The sequence below is a fragment of the Capra hircus genome, chromosome 14 (genome assembly GCF_001704415.2).
Source record: "Capra hircus breed San Clemente chromosome 14, ASM170441v1, whole genome shotgun sequence".
In the NCBI taxonomy this organism is placed as follows: Eukaryota; Metazoa; Chordata; class Mammalia; order Artiodactyla; family Bovidae; genus Capra; species Capra hircus.
In genome coordinates, this window is record NC_030821.1 from 50,709,356 (window position 1) to 50,735,793 (window position 26,438).

Below are 26,438 nucleotides of genomic sequence, written 5' to 3' on the forward strand. Positions count from 1 at the left end.
GTGGTTAGACTTTGATTCCTTTTCTAGAGATTTTTTCCTTCTATGAGATTATTCATTTAAAAGAAGGAAGCAGGCAGGAAAGAACTGCAGGCAATGAATTCCACAAATATTTTTGAATACTGGCAGTATTATGATAATTGAAGCATAACCTCCTACAATTACTGTTTTTAAGGAGACAGTACATTGGACGTGTAAGTTTTAATATGTTTATTACAGACTCTTCCATTTGGCTTTGTCTTTCTTTAGATTGGAAGCTTCCCTGGTGGCTCAGATGGTAAAAAGTGTCTGCTTGCAATGCGGGAGATCCGGGTTTGATCCCTGGGTCGGGAAGATCCCCTGGAGAAGGAAATGGCAACCCACTCCAGTACTCTTGCCTGGAAAATTCCATGGATGGAGGAGCCTTGTAGGCTACAGTCCATGGGGTTGCAAAGAGTCAGACAAGATTGAACAACTTCATTTTCACTTTTCCTTAGACTGGGGCTTTGCTTGTGGCTCAGCTGGTAAAGAATCCACCTGCAATGCGGGAGACCTGGGTTCAATCCCTGGTTTGGGAATAACACCTGGAGAAGGGAAAGGCTACCCACTTCAGTATTCTGGCCTAGAGAATTTCATGGACTGTATAGTCCATGGGATCACAAAGAGTCAAACAACTGAGCGACTTTCACTTCACTTCTTTAAATTATCAATTTGCTTTGAGTGAGTAAGTGCTATTGCTCTGTAAGCTATAAGACAGTGATGTCATGAGAAGTGAAGTGATGTCATGAGAGGTAGGTGTAAATCACATGTATCATACGTATGCATTTTAATAGAATTTCTTGAAATCTGTATAAATGTCATTTTGAAGTTTATATTGTACTGTCAGTGGAGGAAAAGAAAACTGCTCAGCAAGTTGATGGAAATCATATTATGAGAGAGAATATTGAACATACTTGGGGAACCAGGTACATAACTTGCATGTGATCAGCTTTTTTTTTTTTTTAATAAATCATTCTTTCCTGCTCATTTATCAAGTCCTGTGCCTTATTAACTGTTCTGGTAATTTAAAATACTTCGTTTGCAGTAACTGAATGTACCCGAAAGGAGTAAAACTTGTGTTTCTTTTAAAATACTTTAAAATCTATACTTTTATGCTAATTTACACTGACCTATTTCCTCCAATTTTTAACCTTTTCCTTTTGTATATAATATAGTGGTTGTTTCTAAGGTTTTAGAAACATTGTACAAAAATTGTTGTGAAGGGATAGGGTGAGTTAATGGCTAGAGAAACAATGATTCCTGAAAGAATGTCAGTAATAAAGTGTTATGACTACATATTTAAAACAAACAAATCCAGTGTCTGGTTTTTGTCTTATTTCAGCTCAAGAGTGAGGACTTTTATTATCACATCTGGTATTGTCTAGTTGCGTCGTCTAGTGTTTCCAGAGCAATGTCAGAACTATTTTGCTGTTTGTGGTCATCCTTGTAATGAGTCTGACTTTAATGGGAAAGTATTTCACAGTTAAGCACCAAGTGGTTTTGAATTTGAGTATACTATTTCTTAATTTGATACTTTAGTATTTTGTTTCTCCTGGGTTTTTTCTTTAATAATTGAGAATTAATTAGTTTACAGTTGAGCCTTGAACAGTGCAGATTTGAACTGCGTGAGTCCACATGTACATGGATATTTTTCAGTAGTAAATACTGCAGTAGCACACAGTCCTTGGTAGACAGAATCATGGATACAGAGGAACAGCAAAAGTGGAGGGCTGACTATAATTTAGCCCTCACCTTGTTCAAGAGTCAACTATACTTCTTGATTCTTCTGTTGAAGGCCAACCTGAAGCAAACTCTTTTCAAGCCCTGAATTATCAGAGAGGCAGTTTCCTTGAATGAGGTGTTAACTGGGCATTTATTGCAAGTTAAGAAATATGTTAGTCCATGTAAAACTTAATAGTGCTTATCCCATAGTAAATACTCAATAACTGTGGTTATTATTAATGGTGTATTTGAATGCTTTTCTTACAGATTTCCTACAGGTTTAATCAATTAACCAGATTCCTCAATTTATTATTAAATTTAAGGTTATTCTGTGACAGGTACAATTCCTCAAATTTACCTCATCTCTTATGGATATAAACAGCAAAAGGGAAAATTTCCCATTAAACTGGGCATGTGTATATTATAGTGCCTTGTATAGTCATAAGTAGAAAAATTGGTTAAATGTCAACATATCTGTACATGATCAAGAAGTTATAGTCCTGGCCTGATAATCTCCTCGAGATAATCCCAAGGGGGTGTCTTGAGTTATTTTCCTCACTCACATGTGCCTTATATTTTGTCATTTGAATACAGTATACATATTATTCTGTTCTTAATACTAATGCCTCTGGTTAATGCAAATACTAACTTGACCCTCCTCCCCCAAGAAAAAACTACTTTGAGAAAAGGAAATGCTTTGAAAATTAGTAATCTGTAATTTGTACCTATTTTTGTGGTTGTTAATGTATGTCCTTCATAAATCTTACAGAATTACAGTATTTCTGCAAATTAATACATTTGGCAGCAACAGAGTTTTCGTACCTAATTTTTTTTTGAAATTGTATCCTTCCTGACATCTTATAGAAGTTATAAATTAAAGCCTGTAATCAGATTAGTGAATGATCTTTCTCTTGTCAAGTTTTCTAATGTATGCTTCTTTTCTCCCCCCTCCCCCAACCAGAGGAAATAAAAGCGGAAACTGAAAAGCAGAGGTTTGTGGGGTTTTTTTTCCTTCAGTAAAAATAATTTGCAAACTTATTAGTCTTGGCAAAATAACAATGTAATCATCTCTGTTTGGATGTGGCAGATTTTCTGTATGTGATCTTTATAATAAAATCAATTTTTAAAAAATGATTTTGAGAAACATTATAAACATACTTATAAATACAAAAAGATTTTATAAATAAGGGTATTTCTGAAATACCGTAAGATATGCTTTGTCTTTGCTTAAAGACTGACTCATGTTAAGAAAGATTACTAAATATTTAGTAACCTATATAATTTAAAAATTAATTGTTTAATTAATTAAATAATTTTCTTAAGTTTAGTTATAGCTTTAATGACTAGCTTATGACCTGTAGCAAATCACTTCACTTCTCTGGGCTTTGGTTTCCTCATGAAATATGAGAAAATGAAGATTGGTTTAGCACAGTGCCTTTTAGAAGTGGAATTGGAGTGAGAATATCATCAAGATGATGAATATGATATTCTAATCAAACTCTTCTTTTTTCCTTTAGTCCTCCTCATGGAGAAGCAAAAGCTGGATCAAGCACCCTTCCACCAGTGAAATCAAAGACAAATTTTATTGAAGCAGACAAGTACTTCCTCCCCTTTGAATTGGCATGCCAGTCCAAATGTCCCCGCATAGTCAGTACATCTCTAGATTGTTTACAGGTATGTATAAAATGGCACTATCTAAAAACCCTCCAATTTGAATGTATTCCTATATATTACAGTTGATGAAGAGCTCAGGCATTTTCTGTGAAAGCCTTGATTATTCTTTTTGTGGTAAGAAACTAAATGGTTTCTTACACTCAAGAGAAACAGTAGTTGCAAAAAGATGTTTCTAGGTTAAGGGTAATACAAATCATTAGTTAGCTTAGTGAGAGGCAGTCTTTTCTAAGGTTATTAATAATGAAAGTTAACCTGCTGGTGATTTTGCATACGTCATTATTTGCAGTGATTTTACTAGATGCTTGCTGTTTTATGTAAAGTGGTAGGTTAATACTAACAGTTTAATATTTATACTTACTACAAAACTTTAGCACTGACCTTTTTTATATCAGAAAATTCTTTTCTGTCTTCTATTTTACTTAACACACACAAACATGCGCATGGCATGTGTGTATGCAGATTCTCTTAGATATTTGTGAGACAAAACTCCAGAGAGAGAGTCCTTCTCTTTTCAGGTATTTTCATGTTTGGGGATTATACCTTTTAAACTAACAATTGAGTGGAAAAAATCATATCCATATGATTTGTTGTTAAGATAGGTTAAGGATAAGTTCATTTGATTTATGGCCTTGTTTTCTCTGAAAAATTAAAATTATAATATCTAAGGCCTTCCTTCCAGGGTTGTAATGATAATGATACATGAACAAATAGGTGATACATTGTGGCCAGTGTGTGGAAATTGGGTTTCAGCATATTCACAGATCTAATTTGGAAACAGATTTGGGTTGTTTGAGTGTGTTAAGATAGCTTTCACAAAAGCAGTATTAGTAATGTTTGGATAGAAAGCAGTGAGTTGTTACAACTCATCAGAGACAAGTTCTAAGGCCTGCCTTCGTCAAAGTATTGCCTGATGGTTTTGTTATCATTATTTTGCTGTTTTTGTGATTATTACAAGTGTAAATGTTTTCACATGTTTATAGCTAATAAAGCTTTCTTCAGGAAAAGTTGGTATAGCCTTGACTTTTGCTATATCTTAATATTTTTGTGTAAAAGTTTAACATATAATCAATTTGTATATTATAATTTTAATGTGTATTTCATTACTCTGTGTGTGTGTATATATATATATTTGTTAGCTTAATTAGGATCTTCTTTCTTGGTTTCAGAAACTTATTGCTTATGGGCACTTGACTGGCAATGCTCCAGATAGTACAACACCAGGCAAAAAATTAATTGATAGAATTATTGAAACAATTTGTGGCTGTTTCCAAGGTCCTCAAACAGATGAAGGAGTTCAGTTACAAATAATAAAGGTAATTAATTATAAGAACTGAATTTGTTATTCATTATCTGTACTTTTTAAAATCAGAAGCCTTTTACCTTGACTTCCCTGGTGGCTCAGAGGGTAAAGCATCTGCCTACAATGCGGGAGACCCAAGTTTGATCCCTGGGTCAGGAAGATCCCCTGGAGAAAGGCACCCCACTCCAGTACTCTTACCTAGAAAATCCCATGGACGGAGGAGCATGGTAGGCTATAGTCCATGGGGTCACAAAGAGTCGGACATGACTGAGCGACTTCACATTCGCTTTTACCTTGAGAACATTGGGAAAAATCATTTTATGTGCTTTCCAGATAAGATAAAGTTCATTTGGGGGCTTTTTAGATTCTGTTTCAGGGGACTTTATTGTTAAATGCTGAGAGTTCACTAGGCGAAGACTCTTATTTTGAAGGTCCCAGTTTAGGCCCCCAGAATCTTCCAGAGCTTTTCAGTTTCTGGCCTGATCTATCTTTTGAGCTTCAGGGCCCCATGTGAAGGCCCCATGGCCCTTCTAGTTTCTTCTTCTCCTGCCATACCCCTTGTAGTCTGCTTTCTAGTCCCAGGCTTCACCATGTGAAACACTTGTGCACGTTTCCCTGCTTCCCTTACCTGTCAGTCTGCTGAACCTGCTCGGGTGATCGTCCTAGGTTTGTGCTCTGATACACCTGGGTCATTAAACTCCTTTAAAGAAAAATCACTCATCTGTGTTTTCAGTCTGCTATGTAAATAATCAATTTTTAATGTTACTGCTAATAGTAGTGGTGGTATGTTGATTTGTCAGCAAAATTCTCTTATACTATTAGTACTTTAGTTTACATGTATAATGTGTTCCTTTACGTGTGGTTATCACCCCTCTGAGCTTTTCAGTCTCATAGCAGCATTCTCTTCATAAATCATAAAATATCTTGATTCTAAAAAAGCGATCCAGTCTGGCCTCTCACTTGAAGTTTCATGTCAGCTGTGGTTTGTTTAGTATGTGCTCAGTGCTGGCCTGCCTTGCACTGAACAGCATATTAATGGAAGGACAAAGATACGAGTCCTTGCTATTGAGAAATTGAGTAACGTGTGACAGTTCACATAAATTAAAGCTGTTCGTTTTATTGGAGGATTATTTTAAATGTTTTTTTTTAATGTTTTATTTTAAAACATTTATTTTAAAACAATTATCTTCAACAATAACAACAGCACACTGAGTTCAGTCTATAAGTTAGATCTCAGAAAAATTTGAAAGTGAATAGGACACAATATGTATTCTGTAAAGTTGACATTTAGCTCAACAGATACATCATATGAAGCATATATCTGCTATACTATGACAGTATTAATGTTGTGCATTTTAGTAGACTAAAATAATATTTCTGTTAAAATGACGCAGTTGATGATATATTTAAGGTAGGTAGAAACTCTTGTATACTTTACTTTAAAGTGGTAATGGTGTCTAAAAGTTTTAATTCTGATACAAAAATAGCCATGTATTTTTGTGCTGAAACTCTGGATGTGAAAAATTGCTTTATCTTTGTTTTCTTTTTCTATTTTTTTTAAGGCTTTACTAACTGCAGTAACATCTCAACACATAGAAATTCATGAAGGAACTGTACTGCAAGCTGTGAGAACATGTTACAACATATATCTAGCAAGCAAAAATCTCATCAATCAAACAACAGCCAAAGCTACTCTCACTCAGATGTTAAATGTTATCTTTGCACGCATGGAAAACCAAGCAGTAAGTATTAAAAAATGAGAGAGATGGTATAGAACACCACGGGCACCAACTATAGAAAAGATTTTGCAAAAATTATAATAGAATCTTTTGTGACTGTGCAGAAAATATCTTTGTTTACAGTTTTATGTACTGGAGATCTGTGGTATTTTGTTTTGACTGGCTTACTGACTTGTTTGATTTTGGATTAAAATGTTTTGTGGTTTTTTTTCTCATCACAAATAGAATTTGAAAGATAGAGATTGATTGGTATCCTGATGGAAGTGTTTATGAAGTGATATTTTTATTGCTCTCAAGCTTAGATCAGTGAATGTAGTTAGAAAGTTACCTAGTTTGATCTATTCTTATAGAAAATTATTCATTGAGCCTTTAAAAAGTGAAATAAATTTCTGTAGTAATGGAATATATTTGGGGAGGAAAGGAAGAGATCAGCAGCTAGAGAATCTTTTTTAATTGTTTCAGTTCAGTTCAATTCAGTCGCTCAGTCATGTCCGACTCTGCGACTGCGACCCCGTGAATCGCAGCACGCCAGGCCATCCGGTCCATCACCAACTCCCGGAGTTCACTCAGACTCGCGTTCATCGAGTCAGTGATGCCATCTAGCCATCTTATTCTCTGTCGTCCCCTTCTCCTCCTGCCCCCAATCCCTCCCAGCATCAGAGTCTTTTCCAGTGAGTCAACTCTTCACATGAGGTGGCCTAATTGTTTAGGTCTTCATAATTGAAAACCAACTTCTGACTTTTTATTTTGAACTGATTTTAAACTTAAAAATTGCAGAGGTATTTACAGAGATTCTCTTTATTCTACTTTTCTTAATACCGATGTCTTGCATAATCATATTACAATGTTGAGAAACAGGAATTTACACTGGTATAATACTATTAAGTACAGTAACCCTGATTACTTGCTTAAAGTGGTATCTTCCAGGTTCCTCTACTGAAAATTTATTCTTTTACATTTAATAAATATCTTGGAGATTCTTTTGCACTCCCCCACACCCAATTTGAGTATCCCTCAGTAGATCTTGTTGGCAACAGTTGTTACTGCAGTGTTTTCCTGGTGCAGGTTTTTCTTTCCCTCTCCTTATATATTTATTAACCAGAGTTAACTCCCCTTTCATATTTTTTCATTCAGTTTTTAATTTCTATCAGTCTGTATTCATGAGTGTTTATTCTGTGGTTTCTGATCTAATTCTGTTATTTTGTTGCCCCAAATATTCCAGCTTTGGCCTTCTGTCCTTTTTGACAAGCCCCTGTCCTTTTTTGAGTACTTCTGGAATCTCAAGTTGTTCCTGGCTCATTTTGAATTTTTTCTGCTTTATATCTGGAGTAGTAGACACATAAACAGGGAGCCCTGGCTCCTTTGAATGGTAATAGGAACCAAAATCTGAGGTCTAGGTGTGTTCGTTGCAGCTGGGTTGTTATTGCTTCCCTCTCAGCAGATTGAACTAGGAAATACATGTGTGCATACTAACTACCCGCCCTACCCTACCTCCCCCACATCTGTATGTGACTACCCATCCATATATATTAAAACTTATGTGTTCATATTGATACTTCTAATTCCAGTACCACAGGGTTCATTACAGCCTCCTCTCTTTATTTGTAACTTCTCTTTATACAGTGAGATAAAAGGCTTTCATTTTCTGTGATACATTATTTGTTCAGGCCTATTACATACATATGATAGTTTTTTAATTGCTGACTCATTCCACTGTGAGAAGCAAATTTACTGGGTACATTATAACATTTTTTTTTTTTTTTGTCTTCAACCTTATAGTATCTATCCATTTAGAGTGGTTCCCAGAGTTACTTAGGTTAGTTCTTTTCTTCTCCATACTCTTCAATGGTATAATATTATTACTTTATAATACAGTTAAGTTCATTTATTACTGCCTGTTTTCCATTTCAGTACCCCTCACGTTCTGATTTAATTGCTTGCTTGTTTTTTAAGTAATTTAAACCCTACTGTGCCTCAAGAGGTAGAGATCTACAAAAGGTCTACTCATTCTTACCATGCCAGTCCTCTCCCTCCTGCCTTTCCACCTCTTGGATGTAGCTCATCTCTATGGTTTTTGGTTTATCCTTCTGCATTTCTTGAGCACAAGTGAGCACATGTATGCATGGTTTCATGTATCACCTTCTTTACATATCTATCACTGCATAGCAGATCACCTCAAACTTCAGCTGCTTAAACCTCATAGTTTAGCTGCTCATCTCTTATAGTTTCTGAGGGTCCAGAACCCGAGTGTCTTAGCTGGGGCTGTGGCTTGGATTTCACATGAGGTTGCAGTTAGTTGGCTGTGTGGATCACAGTATTAACTGGGGATGGAGTCATTTAAAGCCTTTACTGGGCTAGAGAATGAGAAGAAAGAGGAACAAGGCAGAAGCCATTATACATTGTCTGTCTCATGATCTGAAGTATCACCCAGACCACCCTGGCACGGTGTGGGAGGGAACTGTACTGGGGACGTGAGGGTCGGAAGTGGAGATGGCTGGTGGCCGTCCTGGGAAGACTGGCTTCCACACTGCTCTGGATACTCTTTCCTACTTTACTTTTTTCAGTCAGCAGTATTCCCTGGAAAGCATTCCATGTCTGTCCTTAAAGAACTTCCTCATTCTGTTTGACTGATGGCATAGTACTCCAGGATGTACCATAGGCTATTCAGTCACTCTTCCTGTGTTTGAGAGTATTAGCATTGGATTATTGCTCACATTTTACAACCACAAAAAATAGTTTTGATGCTTTTTGAGGAACCACTACAGTATTGTAAAGTAATTAGCCTCCAATTAAAATAAATAAATTTATATGAAAAAAAAGAAGTGAATGAGACTAACTTTATCACCTTTTAATGACTCGATCAGCAAATTATGCTGTGTTCTTTTTATTTTCTTGACACTGTTCTTGTTCTCAGTTATACAGTGCTGGACAAAACCAGCACTGAATGGATATTACTCTCAAAGAGCTTAAAATCTGTGGAGAATAGAGGGAAAAGTGAGTCTTAAATAATCACACAAATAAATATATAACTGAATTATGATAAAGGCTATGAACATGTGTCAAGTCATGAAGCATATTTACTTCTGTGCTATAGATAATTAGAGAAAATTAGGAAAGGGAAGAGAGTGAAAATTAAAAGGGGGGACAGAGTGATTTTCCATGTATGCTAAAATATGCTAAGCTGGATGTTTAATTCATTTATATATATAACTGATAACTTTTCCTCACCTTTCCAAATAAAATCACTATAAAGTGTTCACTTCTAAAATTTTAAAGGAGAAAATGCTAGTTTCTTTCTCTAGAGTGGTCGTCTTCAACTGGAGGTGCCCAAAGCCACATTTGAAACACTTGCTTGGGTGAGTCATGACCTGTCATGGACTGGGATGTTGCTAAATTCTGTTCAGTACACCAGCCAGTGTCGACCCCATCCCAGCTCCACTCACATATAATGAAGGATTATCTGATTCAAATGTCAGTAGTACTGATGGTGAGAAATCCTGTTCTAGAAAGTGTGAGAGTATATAGAAAATGTTTAAAGTGTGAGAATATATAGAAAATGTTTAAAGGTTATTTTCAGGACCCTTTCTAGGGTTTATACAAGTCTGGGATAAGTAGAAGAAAGCTAGAATTCAACACTGTGCTTCTCTGTAGTTCCATAACGTGTGCTTACCCTACTAAACCATAGTACAAATTAGCTGAGGTTAGGCTGAGGGTGAAATTGGACTGCAGGTCATAGGTTCCTCACTGTTAATTTGGAAGTTGACTTTCTCATAAATGGGCTAAAGCTTTGGTTTGAGAAGTCTCTTCTGATTCTGTGTGCAACTCGTCATGCCCATTTCCTTATCTGTAAAACAAGGGAGTTAGATGATGTTGATTGTAAGTCTCTTCCTACCTTTTGAGCATTAAAATATTTTAATTCAACTTTAATTTATAAATTCATATAACTAATTCTGATATTTCCACATAACCTAGAATTTTTAATTTTTTAAATTAATTTTTATTGGAATATAGTTGCTTCACATGTTATGTTAATTTCTGCTGTACAACAAAGTGAATCAAAAAGAAAAAAAAGAATATATATATACACACACATATTCCCTCTTTTTTAGTTTTATGATACACACAACCTGGAACGTTACTAGGAGTATGAAATGTTCATATTTGACACTGTAAAGTATTTATCTTTGTGGAAATTAATTCTGTGAGAATGTTTCTTAATGGTCATGAAGACCAAAAGAGATGTGTCTAAAAGCAATAAAGTGCTAAAAAATGAAACCCTGTGATCTTGATTATTACTGTTCTTAGCATCCTGTAAGTGAGCCAGCCAGTTTTACACGTGGTATTATATACATAAAAATGACAGGTCTCCTAAAATAAAACTGGAACATTTATAGATAGTTTTTTCATTCTTTAAATGACTGATTGGTCAGAGGCATTTAAGTACTTAATGCCATTTTATTTATTCATTGTAATTTTATTATCTTTAATACATTTGACAAGGTGACAGAAGAACATACTACAGAAAGGTATTCACTGAAAAGTTCCCTCCACTTTTCCTAACTTGTATCCCCTATAGGTAACCATTATTACTAGCTTCTTATATATATATGTCTAGACTCTGTTTCTGTATATGTAAGTAAAAATGAATGTGTGTGTATTTTATTTCCCCGTCTACATTTTTTCTCCCTTAGTGAAACTTTTATTTGATTTTAAGTAAGTCTGCTTTTCTGTTGGCAACAATCTAGTTATCATCCTAAGGTTATTTTTAAAAATTTGTTTTTTCTTTTAAGTAATACATTTACATTATTTAAACACCAAAAATATTGACAAGAGGATATAGTGAAAGACGTCCATCTCTGTTCTTATTGCCAAATACAGGAAACTGTTTTCTTTCTTTGCAGTTGCAGGAAGCCAAACAAATGGAAAAAGAAAGGCATCGACAGCACCACCATCTGTTGCAGTCTCCAGTAAGCCATCATGAGCCTGAATCACCTCAACTCAGATACTTGCCACCTCAGACTGTTGACCACATATCCCAAGAACACGAAGGGGACCTTGATCCCCAGACAAATGATGTGGACAAAAGCCTTCAGGATGATACAGAGCCCGAAAATGGATCTGATATTTCCAGTGCAGAAAATGAGCAGACTGAAGCTGATCAGGCAACTGCAGCTGAAAGTAATCTTTTTGAGAAAGTGTTTGTGGGGGTGGGGAGTGTGTATTAAGGGAAGAATGTAGGAAGGCAATTCTGGTAAAGAAATGTGAAAAGAGTAATACAACCTAATGGATATCGGACACATTGTAGTAATTGTGGACTTTTTCCAGCCTAGTCGGTAAAGTTAATTTCACTTCAGCCCATAAGACATCTATTAGCGATATTATGCATTCATTAGTATCTCACAAGCATGATGATTTACAGATGGGTTTGGAGGAGATATGTTGCTAACGAGGGTCATAAATGTCTGTGAGCGTGTTATGTAGGCGCTTCAGGTTTCTTAAAATTAGTTTATAGCAAACAGGAGACCTGTTTATTTGTAAGATTTTCTGGAATGTGACTGAAAATTTTAGGACATCATTTTAAACTCACAAAATACTGTTGTCAAAAGAGTACTGAAATTAAATATGAAAAGAAATCTTGTGAGTAACCACCTGACATATAAAAATACTTATTTTTAAATCCTGACATGTAATAGTCAATGATTATTTAGATATTCTCTGGCAGTGTTTTTTCTAAGTGTACTTATTTATAAGAAAACGGTTACAAGATTACAAAAATTAAACTGTATTTATTTATATTACAAATTTGTTTCTCTAAAGATAATCACATGCAATCATTTTTCCCCTCAAACATTGTTCTCAGCTTTAGCTATTCTATAAAATTGCCAGGCAGTGAGTTTCTTCCCTTCATCCCTTCTTAGCTTAATGTCAAAAAATGATGGAAATTGTTACCTTTCCAATAGAGTTAGGATGGTTAGGGTTTAGTTACAGTTCATCTGAATTCTGTTTTCACTTTCCTTTGAGGAAAATCTTCTATTGTAATTTTCAGCTCCTGACTTTTTTAAACCACATCTTTTCTGTAACAGTGGCATGGACATTGGCAGTGGCATGAATAGGTGGCTTTTTACTCTCTTGTGCTTTATTTAGTGTTTATTTTAAAAGGGACACTTTTGATAAACCAAGCATTCTCAGTACTCATGCTAATAGTAAATCCACACTGCCTATAATATGATTTATGTTTTTCTAGTCTGCCCTTGATAAAATTTCCCCTTCTTTCACTGTAAGCTGATAAAGGGGCTGATTCAAAGAGCTGATCTATAAGAAAGCTGCAACTTTATTTATTCTTCCGTTTCTTCATCCATGCTTTCAGCAAACATTGATTTCACATACTATGTCCCAGGCACTGTGCTAGGAATTGGGGTTAGAAAGCTGGTAAAGGTGTAGCCATTGCTCTTAGGGTGTCTGTCATCTGCCTGGAAGGTCAGGCATGTATAAATGAGTTATACCCTGCAAGCAGCATGCGTGAGATAATTCTGTCGAGGAAAGTTAGGAGGTACTTTTCTAGAGAAAGTGATGTTTTAGCTGGATCTTGTTCGGCTAAAGGTAGGAGTTGACTGGCTAGAAAATTTAGGAAGTTTTCTAATAGAACAGCATAGGCCGAGACCCAAGGAATGGAAGCACCTACTGTGTAGTAGATACCACTGTAGGTGCTTTCAGGATGCAGAGCTACAAATACAACATAATTCCTGCATCATTTTGTGATTACTTTGACTTTAAAGATGTTTTTCTCCCTGTAGCTGCATAAATGAAAATTTTGCCTGTGAGCTATTGGTTCAGAGTGCATGCTCTAGAGTGGGGTCACCTGCTTTGAATCACATCTCTGACACTTCCTGGCTATGTGACTTCAGCCATAACAGTTAACTTCTGTAATGGTTTCCCATGTGTAATAAATATTTTTCACTATTACTTTAATCTATTTCTGTCAAATGACTTAAAAGAGAATTGACTTTTGATTCACTAATCATTTTGTGCAAAATTTAGTGACTATATTTAGTTACATTGAAACTATTAATTTTTAGACTCTTGGTAATAATTTTAGCCAAGTAGAGTGCAGAAACACACACCTTAAGAGTGATGGAAAGATTATCTCTCAAGACATTTATGTTTTTACTCCACAGAAGAATCTAAATGTTGTTGTATTGAATTTTTCGTAAAGTTACTGACTTGACATGCTTATTTATCAAATTTCTTATGTGACATTCAGTATTTTGCAGAATGCGGCAAACAGTAGATTAGGAGCAGTGAACAGCAGGAAGAATGGACTTCTGGAAGCCAGAGTATAAGTAGTGGTTTTATCGTAGGGTGAGTGGAGATCAGGGTGTGTAGACAGTGGCACTGTCGGCTCACATGCGGTCTGAGGCTGTTTGGTGTAGGGCAGTGGCTCCCAGAACAGGGTCCCAGTTCCCAAAGCTGCACAAAGTGCTGGTTGAGCCTTCTGGAGATACTTTCAGCATTTCAGAAAACCCAGTGGAAATCCTATTTTTATCTGCAGTAGTCTGTACAGGCTTGCCAGCTATATCAAGTTTTATTAGTTTCTTGTGTGTTCAGAATTTCTGATTGGCAGTTATATCTGTTTTCAATTAGTGTTAAATTGAGGGATGAATTCTTTTTTACTTATTAAATCTAGTTTTATTAATACATTGGATATGTGGAGTCTGTTGGGGAAGAAATAGTAAGGAAGGGCCCAGATAGCCCTGTCTCTGGTTCTTCAGTGACCCTGTTACATTAGAGCATAGTAATGAGCTTGTTGTTATTGGTGGGCCTCATTAATCAAAACAAGGTTTAATTACATTTAATATTATTTGATTAGCATGTGGGACATGTTAGAAATGTTTCCTTCAGAATACTTTAAAATTTTTTGATTTTTAAAGGATTAATGTAATCTATAGGATTAAAGGATTAGTCTTCTAGAAAACTTGAAGTTGAATAATTATTTAATATTAATAGCTTGTCAAATGAATCATTTTTGAAGTTGACTTGAAATTATAAAACATTTAAAAACACGGTTTGGTTAAAATATTGAAGATTTAAAGAATAATTGCATCGAGTTTCATATACCTATTTGATTTTTTTCCTTTTATTCTTAATTTCTTAGGTTTTTTCCATTATAAATGTTTAGTAAAAATTTCTAAAAAGCTAAAATAATATTTTCTTAATTTTTCTCTCTTTTAAAGCGTTGTCTAAAAATGATATATTATATGATGGAGAAAACCATGACTGTGAGGAAAAGCCACAAGACATTGTACAGAGCATTGTAGAAGAAATGGTGAACATTGTTGTTGGAGGTAGTGTATCTGACTTGAAATTAATTTATTCTGTCTTATGTTATTTTATCTAACAGTGGAGATAGTTTTTATATTGTGTGGAACAGAAAAGGCTAAAATTGTATGCAGAAAAAATTTTTAAGTGTCTTTGCTTGTAAAAGAGTAGTTCCTTTTTCTCCAGTTTCAGTGATAATTTTTTAAAAAGTAAAAATCCACTATTTCCACTGCATTAAAAGAAGTTGAGACCATTTTTCTTATTATTATTTTTCATTTGGTGGGATACAGGCAGGGTATATTCTTCATCCTCCTAAATATGCTAAGCTTTATAAATTAGAAAATGTTTAAATTTATTTGGTTTTTAGTATTTTGTATCTTTGAAAAAATTGTGATTTCTTATACCTTTATTATCACGACCAAGTCATAATATAGGGTATAGGGTCAAGTCCTACCATGTGGATTGTTTATAAAAAAATTTTTAAAGTCTCTTAGGAATTTCACTCACTTTTTTTGTAAACAATATAGATTTATAGATAGCATTAGATTCAAGACCAATCCATTGAAGCTTATTTAATTCTTGTATCTTGCATAGGACTAAGCATAGTACCTTGCTACAGATGCTCTAGAAATATAATTAAATGTACAGTATGGATCTTGAATGACAATAGTACTATTTCAGCCATGCCTGATTTCATTTATAGCATCATTTCTAATAATATATTTCCATCTTTAGTTTGAACACTTGAAGCACATATTCATCTGATTGCATTTTAATTTCTCATACATCTTTTCATTCAACAAATACTTAAGCAGCACATAAAATTTCATGGTTCTGTTCAGTTCAGTCGCTCAGCCGAGTGTGACTCTTTGCGACCCCATGGACTGTAGCACGCCAGTCCTCCCTGTCCATCACTAACTTCTAGAGTTTACCCAAACTCATGTCCATTGAGTTGGTGATGCCATCCAGCTATCTCTTCTGTCATCCCCTTCTCCTCCCGCTTTCAATCTTTCCCAGCATCAGGATCTTTTCAAATGAGTCAGTTCTTCTCATCAGGTGACCAGAGTATTGGATTTTCATCTTCAGCATCAGTCCTTCCAATGAATATATTCAGGACTGATTATTTGGGATGGACTGGTTGCACAGTCCAAGGGAATCTCAAGAGTCTTCTCTAACACCACAGTGCAAAAGCATCAATTCTTTGGCGCTCATCTTTCTTTACAGTCCAACTCGCACATCCATATGTGACTACTAGAAAAACCATAGTGTTGACTAGATAGACATTGTTGGCAAAGTAATGTCTCTGCTTTTTAACATTCTATCTAGGTTGGTCATAACTTTTCTTCCAAGGAGCAAGTGTCTTTTAATTTCATGGCTGCAGTCATCATCTGCAGTGATTTTGGAACCCCCCAAAAATAAAGTCTCTTCCTTTTTCCTTTGTTTCCCCATCTATTTGCCATGAAGTGATGGGACCAGATGCCATGATCTTAGTTTTCTGAATGTTGAATTTTAAGCCAACTTTTTCACTCACCACTTTCCATTTCATCAAGAGGCTCTTTAGTTCTTCTTCACTTTGTGCCATAAGGGTGGTATCATCTGCATATCTGAGGTTATTGATGTTTCTCCTGGCAGTCTTGATTCCAGCTTGTGCTTCATCCAGCCCAGCGTTTCTCGTGATGTACTCTGCATAGAAGTTAAATAAGCAGGGTGACAATATACAGCCTTTATGTACTCTTTTCCCAATTTGGAACCAGTCTGTTGTTCCATGTCCAGTTCTAACTGTTGCTTCCTGACCTGCATACAGATTTCTCAAGAGGTAGGTTAGGTGGTCTGGTATTCCCATCTCTTTCAGAATTTTCCACAGTTTATTGTGATCCACACAGTCAAAGGCTTGGGCACAGTCAATAAAGCAGAAGTAGGTGTTTTTCTGGAACTCTCTTGATTTTTCGATGATCCAGCAGATGCTGGCAATTTGATCTCTGGTTCCTCTGCCTTTTCTAAATCCAGCTCGAACATCTGGAAGTTCATAGTTCACATATTGCTGAAACCTGGCTTGTAGAATTTTGAGCATTATTTTGCTAGCGTGTGCGATGAGTGCAACTGTGTGGTAGTTTGAGCATTCTTTGGCATTGCCTTTCTTTGGGACTGGAATGAAAACTGACCTTTTCCGGTCCTGTGGCCACTGCTGAGTTTTCCAAATTTGCTGGCATATTGAGTGTAGCACTTTCACAGCATCATCTTTTAGGATTTGAAATAGCTCAACTGGAATTCCACCACCTCCACTAGCTTTGTTCGTAGTGATGCTTCCTAAGGCCCATTTGACTTCACATTCCAGGATATCTGGCTCTAGGTTGGTGATCACACCATCGTGATTATCTGGGTCATGAAGCTCTTTTTTATACAGTTCTTCTGTGTATTCTTGCCACCTCTTCTTAACATCTTCTGCTTCTGTTAGGTCCATACCATTTCTGTCCTTTATTGTGCCCATCTTTGCATGAAATGTTCCCTTGGTATCTCTAATTTTCTTGAAGAGATCTCTAGTCTTTCCCATTCTCTTGTTTTCCTCTATTTCTTTGCACTGATCTCTGAGGAAGGCTTTCTTATCTCTCCTTGCTATTCTTTGGAACTCTGCATTCAAATGGGTATATCTTTCCTTTTCTCCTTTGCCTTTCACTTCTCTTCTTTTCATAGCTGTTTGTAAGGCCTCCTCAGACAACCATTTTGACTTTCTTTTTCTTGGGGGTGGTCTTGATCACTGCCTACTGTACAATGTCATGAACCTCTGTCCATAGTTCTTCAGGCACTCTTGTCTATCAGATCTAATCCCTTGAATCTATTTGTTATTTCCACTGTATAGTTGTAAGGGATTTGATTTAGGTCATACTTGAATGGTGTAGTTATTTTCCCTATTTTCTTCAATTTCAGTCTGAATTTGGCAATAAGGAGTTCATGGTCTGAGCCACAGTCAGCTCCTGGTCATGTTTTTGCTGACTGTATAGAGGTTCTCCATCTTTGGCTGCAAAGAATATAATCAGTCTGATTCGGTATTGACCATCTGGTGCTATCCATGTGTAGAGTCTTCTCTTGCGTTGCTGGAAGAAGTTGTTTGCTATGACCAGTGTGTTCTCTTGGCAAAACTCTATTAGCCTTTGCCCTGCTTCATTCTGTACTTCAAGACCAAATTTTGCCTGTTACTCCAGGTATTTCTTGACTTCCTACTTTTGCATTCTAGTCCGTTCATAAGCCCTCTTGGAGGAGGTCGTCATTACCCCACCATAGAGCCACCAGAACTGACACAGGACTGGGGAAACAGACTCTGGGAGGGCACACACAGAACCTTGTGCACACCAGGACCCAGGAGAAGGGAGCAGTGACCCCACAAGAGACTGACCCAGACTTGCCCGTGAGTGTCCAGGAGTCTCTGGTGGAAGCGTGGGGTGGTGGTGGCATGGCTCTGTAGGGAGATACGAAAGTTTATCTGAAATAGACCATGCTCTGGAGGAAAAGGGTTCTGGAGTGTAGGAATGTAAGATAAGTGCCATTAGAAAGAAACAGCTAAAATGCTGTTAAAATTCAGAAAAAAGGAATGGTTATTTCTAGCTAGAATTAGGCAGGAAGGCTTCATATAGGAGATGACACTGGAACTTAGACTCTATGGATTCATGCAGGTGTAGGGAGTGGTGTTTTATGGTTGGACACTGTTCATGCTGGTGTGGGGAGTGGTGGTGATGGTTGTACACTGTTGGCTAAAGTCTGGAGAGAATAATTTGGGAATCAGCAGGCATTGCTTTGGGTAAAGTGGAGAGGATGTTGTGTCATATGGTAGAAAATAAGTCTGAAATAGTTAGGATCCATCCAATGGTTGGCAACTTCCCTGGTGGCTCAGACAGTAAAGCATCTGCCTTCAATGCAAGAGACCCGGGTTTGATTCCTGGGTCGGGACGATCCCCTGGAGAAGGAAATGGCAACCCACTCCAGTATTCTTGCTTGGAAAATCCTATGGACAGAGGAGCCTGGTTGGCTACTGTCCATGGGGTCGCAGAGTTAGAGACGACTGAGTGACTTCACTTAAGCGATTCACTTAACCCAATGATTGGTTATACGTTCCAGGCTTAGGATTTTGGACTTTGTCCTAGGGCAAAATAAATTACCACTGAAGATTTTAGAACTAAAAAATGAACTTATCAGAATAACATTCTAAGAAGCTAAGTGGAGAAATAGAAAGTTATAAAAGTTCAGTGTATAATAATCTAAAATTAAATAGGATAGTAACAGTGGAAATGGAGAGGAAAAACTGAATGAGAAGTGAAATAATAGATGTTGAATCAAGAACAGCTTGCAGATGATTGACATCTAGGTGAAAGAGAAAATGAAGTGTCAGGAGTTCCCAGGATTTCCAGAGGATATGGTGATTCCCTGGCAGGACACATGGCGCTCATCATACAGTTACATTCAGCACTGTGATTTGTTACAAATCACGGTACGAGGCAAAATCATCAAAGGGAAAAGGCGTGCAGAGTAAAGTCTGAGGAAGTCAGGTGCACATTTCCAGGAGTCCTCTCCCAGTGAAGCTGCCTGAGAAACTTAATTCCTCCGACACTGAACCGAGAAGTGTTGTCTACCTGGGAAGGTCTTAGAGACTGGAGTGTCCAGAGTTTTTACTGGGGCCTGGTCCTGTAGACACCCTCGAGCTGCATATTCCTAGATTCCAGATTCCCAGAGAGAACACTGGTGTTGCAGCATGAACCACATTATTTGCACAAACTGTTAGGGCACAGTGAGCCACTTCAGTAGTTCTGGGGATGGTAGAAACCCTTCCGAAGTACAAGTTCTGAGGTTCCAGCCACGGGTCAACCTTACAAGCAGGGCTTTCTGAGTATAGGCAGTCTGAGGCCTGCTATATTAGCTCTTCCTGCCCAGGCAGTCACCCAGTTTTGAGCCTAAATGGTTAAGTAAGTGATAGAATTATTGACAGAATTGTTGAAGTAGAGGTAGGCATGGAAAAAAAGGGACTAAATTTTATTTTGACATTGAACTTGACCTTCAGGCGTGCCATTCATGTGAAAATGTGCATGAAATATATAATGGAAATATAACACCTGCCTTGATATCTCTTAGAACTCTGGCCTGAGAGATATCAAGTGGGTGTTATAGGTGGGAGTCATTCTGTTAAAATTAGTACTTGAAGTAGATTACCAAACAGAAAGTTGTAGAGGCTAAAGAAGACAGCATTATCTTAGGGAGTATGAATTTTTCACCGAGAAACTGTGAACTTATAAAAGATGAAAGAAAGAGCATTAGGTACCCATGCATTGTTTTAAAATCTCACCATGTATATTAGGAGTTGAAAGACTGATCTGCGAATCAAATTTGACCCATCACCTATTTCTGTAAATAAAGTGGCATTGGAATACAGTCATGCTCGTTTGTTTATATATTGCTTATGGTGGCTGCCTTTGCACTACAAAAGTAAATTTGAGTAGTGGCAACAAAGATCATATGGCCCACAAAGCCTAAATGTTAATTGTCTGGCTCTTTACCAAAAAGACTTGCTAGTTTCTAATACATATGAATACAGACTGTGAAGTGAAAATTTTTTCCATTGTTTTGCTCTTTTTATTTAGAAAGTTTTCAAACTTAGAGAATAGCTCAAAGAACAGTACAGTGAAAACTGTATGTGCTTTTCTAGGGCACTAATAATTTTGCTACATTTAAAAAATTATCTTTAAATAGACCTGTGTGTGTTGTGTAATTAACAATTTTGCTACATTTTAAAAGTTGTCTTTAAATAGACGTGTGTGTGTGTGTCTTTGCTGAACTATTTGAAAATTGCCTATATACAACATGACACTTTCACCCTAAATAACTCAGCATATATCTTCTAAGAATAAGGGCATTCTCATATGTGACCACAATTCCATTTTTACACCTAGCAAAAATAACACTCTTTTAAGAATATCTAATATAAAATTTAAAAATGCTTCCAGTTGTCCCCAAATGTGTTTCTTATGTCCTTTTTTTCCCTAGTCCAGGACACACTCCAGGGACACGTGCTGCATTTGACTTTCTCTCGGGTCTCATCAGTTTAGAACAAGTCCCCTTGGCTTTCCCATCTTTCATAACATTTATTTTTAAGAGTATAATATTGTTTTGTATACTGTTCCACATTTTGAATTGATCTGATAGTTTCCTTATTTTGATTTACAGTAAATATATTTGGCAGAATACTGCATCGGTTATATTGGTATATTACATCATATAAATTGGTACATAATGAAGTTACCACCTGTTGGTATGTTTAGATTACTTGGTAAAGATAGTGACCACCAGCTCTCTTCACTGTAAGGGAACCATTTTCCCTTTATCATTGATAAGTAATCTGAGAGTGACACTTTGAGATCATATGAAGATACATTCACTTAGTAGCTTTAAAATCAGTGTAGTGATTTCATAATGCTAATAAATTAACATTTTTCTGTGAAGGGCATCTCCCTTTAAAAAAAATACTATGAGCTCATAAATTCTTTTATTGTTCAGTGTGTTGCAATTCTTTACCATCAGGAATCCCTTCAGGGTAATTCTCATGTCCTTTTGATGTGATTGCATTACTCTTTGAGCAGATTACTTAATTTGAAATCCCATATTTATCCTAAATGTATTGGTGTTTTCTATACAGTTACATTGAGCTATTTATTCTTATCCAATGTTGAATTGCTCTGACAGTCTTTCCTAATTTCCGTCGTTTTGTCTTATGATTCTGTATTCAAAGAGAATGTTACAAGGGGCTTTCCAATACTTTATTCATTAACGTCCATTCTGCTGCTTTTCATATTTTTTTATTTCAGTAATTTGTTTTTGTCTCAAAGAATCCTGTTTTTCTTGAGCCTTTTTTTTTTCATAGCACTTTGTTCCTGTTTGATACAGTATTCTTTTACATATATCTGGGAGTACTAATTAAAATTGTTCCAGCTATAAAATATGTCTCACCAGGAAACCATTTGCTCAGAGTGCTGACCTTTGTCCTTACTTTTGAGCTATAGACTTTGCATTTCTGTCTATTTGGAGACTAGAAAGACTAGGAACCCTCTTACACTGTTGGTGGGAATGTTAATTTTTAAAAGCCACTATGTAGAACAGTATGGAAACTGTATTTTACTGAAAACAGTAAAATAAAAAGACTAGAAAGGGTAGATTTGATCAGTATATAAAGAGCTTTCTCAGTCATTTTGTGTGCTCCGTTTCCAGTTCTCACGAGGCTTTCCTCTCCAGAATTTGCGAGCTGACTGTGATCCAAAGGCAGACCTTGTTTCACAGCTGAGAACTAACCATAAGAAGCACAGGCCTTGCTTAAGCAGAGTGTGGTGTAGTGGTCCTTGGGCTGTCCTGTAAGCGCAAACTGAAGCCAAGTGAAGCTTAGGATAAATGCTCTTTGAACATTTCATAAATTGTAGACTTGGAGTAGGGGGTATTCTTCCAACTTGTTGGTTTGTTCCCATCCTTTGCCAGGAAATCTTGGGCTGCCTTCCTTCAGTTAGGGCTTTATTTAGCATTAGTTAAGCAGAAACAGATAGTTAGAATGGAAGCTCAGAACTTGTAGGAGATTTCACTGCTCTACCAGGTTGGTTTTCCCTGTTTATTGCAGCACTCTTGAGTGAGCTGGGATACTGCTGTCTCCCCTACTACCTTCTTCTTAGATTGTAAGACCTACCACGCAAATCCTGCACTTCAGTTAACAGGCTGATTTCTAATGAATTCTCCATGATAACGGCTGCGGACAGCTCTTCTGGTAGACACTGGCATGGTTCCCCAGGCACTCCCTTCCTACCCCATAGCCCTTGGCCTTCTTTCTATCTAGGCTTCAGAGTTTATTGGAACCCACAGGGCACAATTCAGCAACCCCTCAGGTAGCTCTGTCCTTTGTGCATGTTCAGTCACAGGCTTTTGACATTGGCTTTTCTGTTGATCTGAACCTATCTATTTTTTGGAGGGGGTCATGTTATGCCGCTTGTGGAATCTTAATTCCCTGACCAGAGATTGAACCCAGGCCTCCAGCAGTGAAAACACTGAGTCCTAACCACTGGACCATCAAGGAATTCCCAGAAACTCTTCTTACCCTTTAGGAATACTTTGAAGGTTTTGGTCTCTTGATTGTATCCTCCTTAGTTTTCCAGTGCTACTGAAGACAATTTTTCCTATTTATATTTTTTCCTAGGAATTTCAGTGAGATTTATGAAAGGAGAAGATATATTAAGTGGGCTCAGCTCACCACCTTGTAAACAGAAGTCTGCACTAATTGTTTAGGGAACAATTAGAGGGAGAATTAGAGGAAAAACATAGAGAATAATAATATCTGTTAAGTGCTTTCCTTGAATCCTTAACGATTTTATGTTTTACTTGTGTTTATTCATTTAATCCTCCCCAGACTTGGAGATGTTTAGATACTATTATGATTCCCTTTTTTACACATGAGAAAATTGAAGCACTGAGAGATTGGTAACCTGTAAGAAGTGGTAAAGTGAAGACTCCAATCTAAGGATGTCTGGCTTCAAAGCCTGACAATAAAAGAATGTTTTCAGTTCTTTCGAGAAATGTCCTAAGAAGGAAGGTATTATCAGTGATTATTAATTCCTTTAGAAATTTGATTAAAAAAGAAAAATAGACAGTAGCTGGTATGTGGCAAGAGTTGAAGGAAGATTATGTTTTTACACTGTAAAGACTTGAGTGTGTTGGTTGAGTATTGGGGAAGATCCAGTTATGTGCGTAAATTGAAAATGTAATATTAAAAGAAAACATTCAGGGGAGAAACATACTACTGAATTAGGTAAGAAGAGATGAATTTTTGAGGCTGAATGAATGGTGTACCAGGTACAAATGTGAAGGAATGTTTTTTTCCCTGAAATGAGAGGGAAGAAAAAGATGATTGTTGATGTTAAGGAACTTTCTGATGGGGTGAGAAAGAGTGGGGATGCCTGTGTTAAATTATCTACTTGGTTAGAAAGTCGAAGTTGTTCATTAAGGGAAGGGCAGTGTAAAGAGCTATAATTGGGTACAGAAAAAAAGGTTTGGAGTAAGTGTTTTGGGAAACAATTACCAGTTTCTGATAATCATTATTAAATGTTTTGTGCCTTCTTCCCAGGAGTTCTTTGTAAATTCCTCATCTGGTTTTCCTTATATCTATATAATAATTCTTTACATATATATAGAAAGCCATGATAGTATTTAGTGTGGCAGACATTAGTGTATTACCAGGTACACTCCTTTCATTACCCAAATCAGTTTAAAAAAAAAATTGGGCACATGTTATCAATTATCAGCAAAACCACTAATTGAGAACCAATTGTGTTCTTTTTGTATTGTGCATGTATGTGTTTGTTGGTGATTGCTCACAGACATGGTTATAGACATTGTTATCTTCGTTACTTAAAAAACTGAAGCAAAAGACGACGAAATGACAAGTAACTTATCCAGTTAAATGGTAGAGACATGGGTGAAACAAGGGTCTTTCATATTCTGAAATCTGTGCTCCTTCTAGTCACTGTATTTCCCTTATGCTAGCCTATAACTTCTTTTACTTGGTAGCATGAAAGGAGTGGTTCTTTGCCAGACAGCTACTGAGTTATGGCCACAGACATGTATGTGTTCCTTTTTTATTCGTATTTTTTCCATTATGATTTATTACAAGATATTGAATATAGTTGCTGGGCTATACAGTAGGACCTTGTTGTTTATTCATTCTGTATATTGATATAACATTAATAGTTGACATCTTCTAAACCCAACTCCCAGTGCATCCCTCCCCCATTTCCCCTACTCCTGTAACCATAAGTCTGTTCTGTGTGTCTGTGGGTCTTTTTTGTTTTGTAGATAAGTTTATTTGTGTTATATTTAGATCCCACATATAAGTGATGTCATGTAGTATTTTTCTGTCTCTTTCTAAAGACTTCATTTAATATGATAATGTCTAGGTCCTATGTTACATCAAAGGGCATTATTTCATTCTTTTTTTTAAGCTGAGTATTATTGCTGTGTGTGTGTGTGTGTGTCTGTGTGTGTGTGTGTGTGTGTGTGTGTAAGGTTGGCCAAAATGTTTGGGTTTTCCATAAGATGTTACCAGAAAACCTCAATGAACATTTTGGCCAATCCTACACACACACACAAACCAGAAAACCTGAAAGAACATTTGGGCTGTCGTGCACACACACACCCATCTTATTCATTCACCTACTGATGAACCAGAAAACATGAAAGAACATTTTGGCCAGTCCTACACACCCACGCACCCATCCCCAAACACACACACACACCTTCATCTACTGATGAACATTTAGATTGTTTCTTTTCTTGGCCACCACTGCAGGGCTTGTGGAATCTTAGTTCCCTGACCAGACACTGAACCCAGGTCCTTGGCAGTAAAAGTGTCACGTTCTAACCACTGGGCCCAGGGAATTGCTTACATTGTTTCCATGCCTTGGCTAATGTAAATAATGCTGCTATGAAGTGTCCCTTTTTTAAAGTAATATATATTACCCCTAGAGTAGTTCTAAAACTTGGTATTATTTCATTATCTATGTTCTACTAGAAGTCATTTATTTCTGTTTATCTTACAAGTATGATTACTCAGAGTGACATACTGCAGTATATTCAGGGCCATTATTTCCATAATTGTTCCAAAGAATGCATATTATTAGAGGTATTAATAGGTATTCTAAAAATGGGGAGTCTCTTGATAAAATGAATTTTGGAAACACTGCATATTATATATCCCCTTTGGAGAACTCAATGGGTATTAGAGAATTAAAATCTATAATAAAGATACATATTTTCCATCATTTCATTACTTTACTTGAAAATGGAATTTTGTTTGAAAGAATTTTCTTTTCATTGTCTTAAGGCATTAGCATTCATTAGAACTCAGTTTAGTAAATGCTAATATATCAGTAGACTACAACTAAGCCTCTGTTTTGGCACATCCTGGTTAGCCTTTCATCAGCTGAGTGTGTTTCACTGCTAGAGCTACTTACAGATCATGTTTGGATGTATTCCAAATGAATACTTACTCGTTTATGCTAACCTTTAAATGGTGCCAATACGTCTTGCTTCCCATTGCTTTTATGCTACTGTTTCATTTTAAATAGTCTATGCTTTTTCAGCACACTTCAGTTAGAAATGGTTGCATGTTTTTTATTCTTGCCATTTCAGATATGGGAGAAAGGACTACCATAAATGTAAGTGCAGATGGCAACAATGGAACCATAGAGGATGGTAGCGACAGTGAAAATATTCAAGCAAACGGAATTCCAGGAACACCGATTTCTGTTGCTTATACACCGTCCTTACCTGATGACAGATTGTCTGTCTCTTCCAATGATACTCAGGTAGAAATAAAGGAAAAAGTCCTCTTCATCTTAAACATTGATAGGCTACCAACACCTTGTGGTGAATATATCCAGTTGATAGTGCTGGCTGATATCAGTTTGAGGAAATAAAAACTTTTTTTTAGTTGATATAAATCTGAGCAGTTTATTCCTTTAAAATATTGATCGATAAATTTCCAACTTGGAATGTGTCTTGTAGGTGTTCATATCTCCCTCCCATTGAAATTACATTAAAAAAAATTCTTATCACATATTTATAGGATAATTCTAGTATATTAGGAGAAGAAAGAACTTTTA

At 36.4% G+C, this 26,438-nt stretch overlaps 1 protein-coding gene across 2 annotated transcripts in view; it reads left to right on the forward strand.

The window, feature by feature from the left end:
* The window catches only part of ARFGEF1 (ADP ribosylation factor guanine nucleotide exchange factor 1), a 132,058-nt gene that overhangs the window by 43,403 nt on the left and 62,217 nt on the right, over positions 1-26,438 (forward strand). For both annotated transcript variants that reach the window (XR_001919147.1, XM_018058435.1), the window contains exons 2-8: positions 2,699-2,729; positions 3,255-3,411; positions 4,578-4,724; positions 6,274-6,453; positions 11,352-11,628; positions 14,682-14,792; positions 25,966-26,141. Coding sequence is in view for 1 of the 2 variants with exons in the window: in XM_018058435.1 (XP_017913924.1) it covers positions 2,699-2,729; positions 3,255-3,411; positions 4,578-4,724; positions 6,274-6,453; positions 11,352-11,628; positions 14,682-14,792; positions 25,966-26,141 (1,079 nt within the window). In the remaining variant the exon portion in view is untranslated. The remainder of the gene's footprint in view (positions 1-2,698; positions 2,730-3,254; positions 3,412-4,577; positions 4,725-6,273; positions 6,454-11,351; positions 11,629-14,681; positions 14,793-25,965; positions 26,142-26,438) is intronic.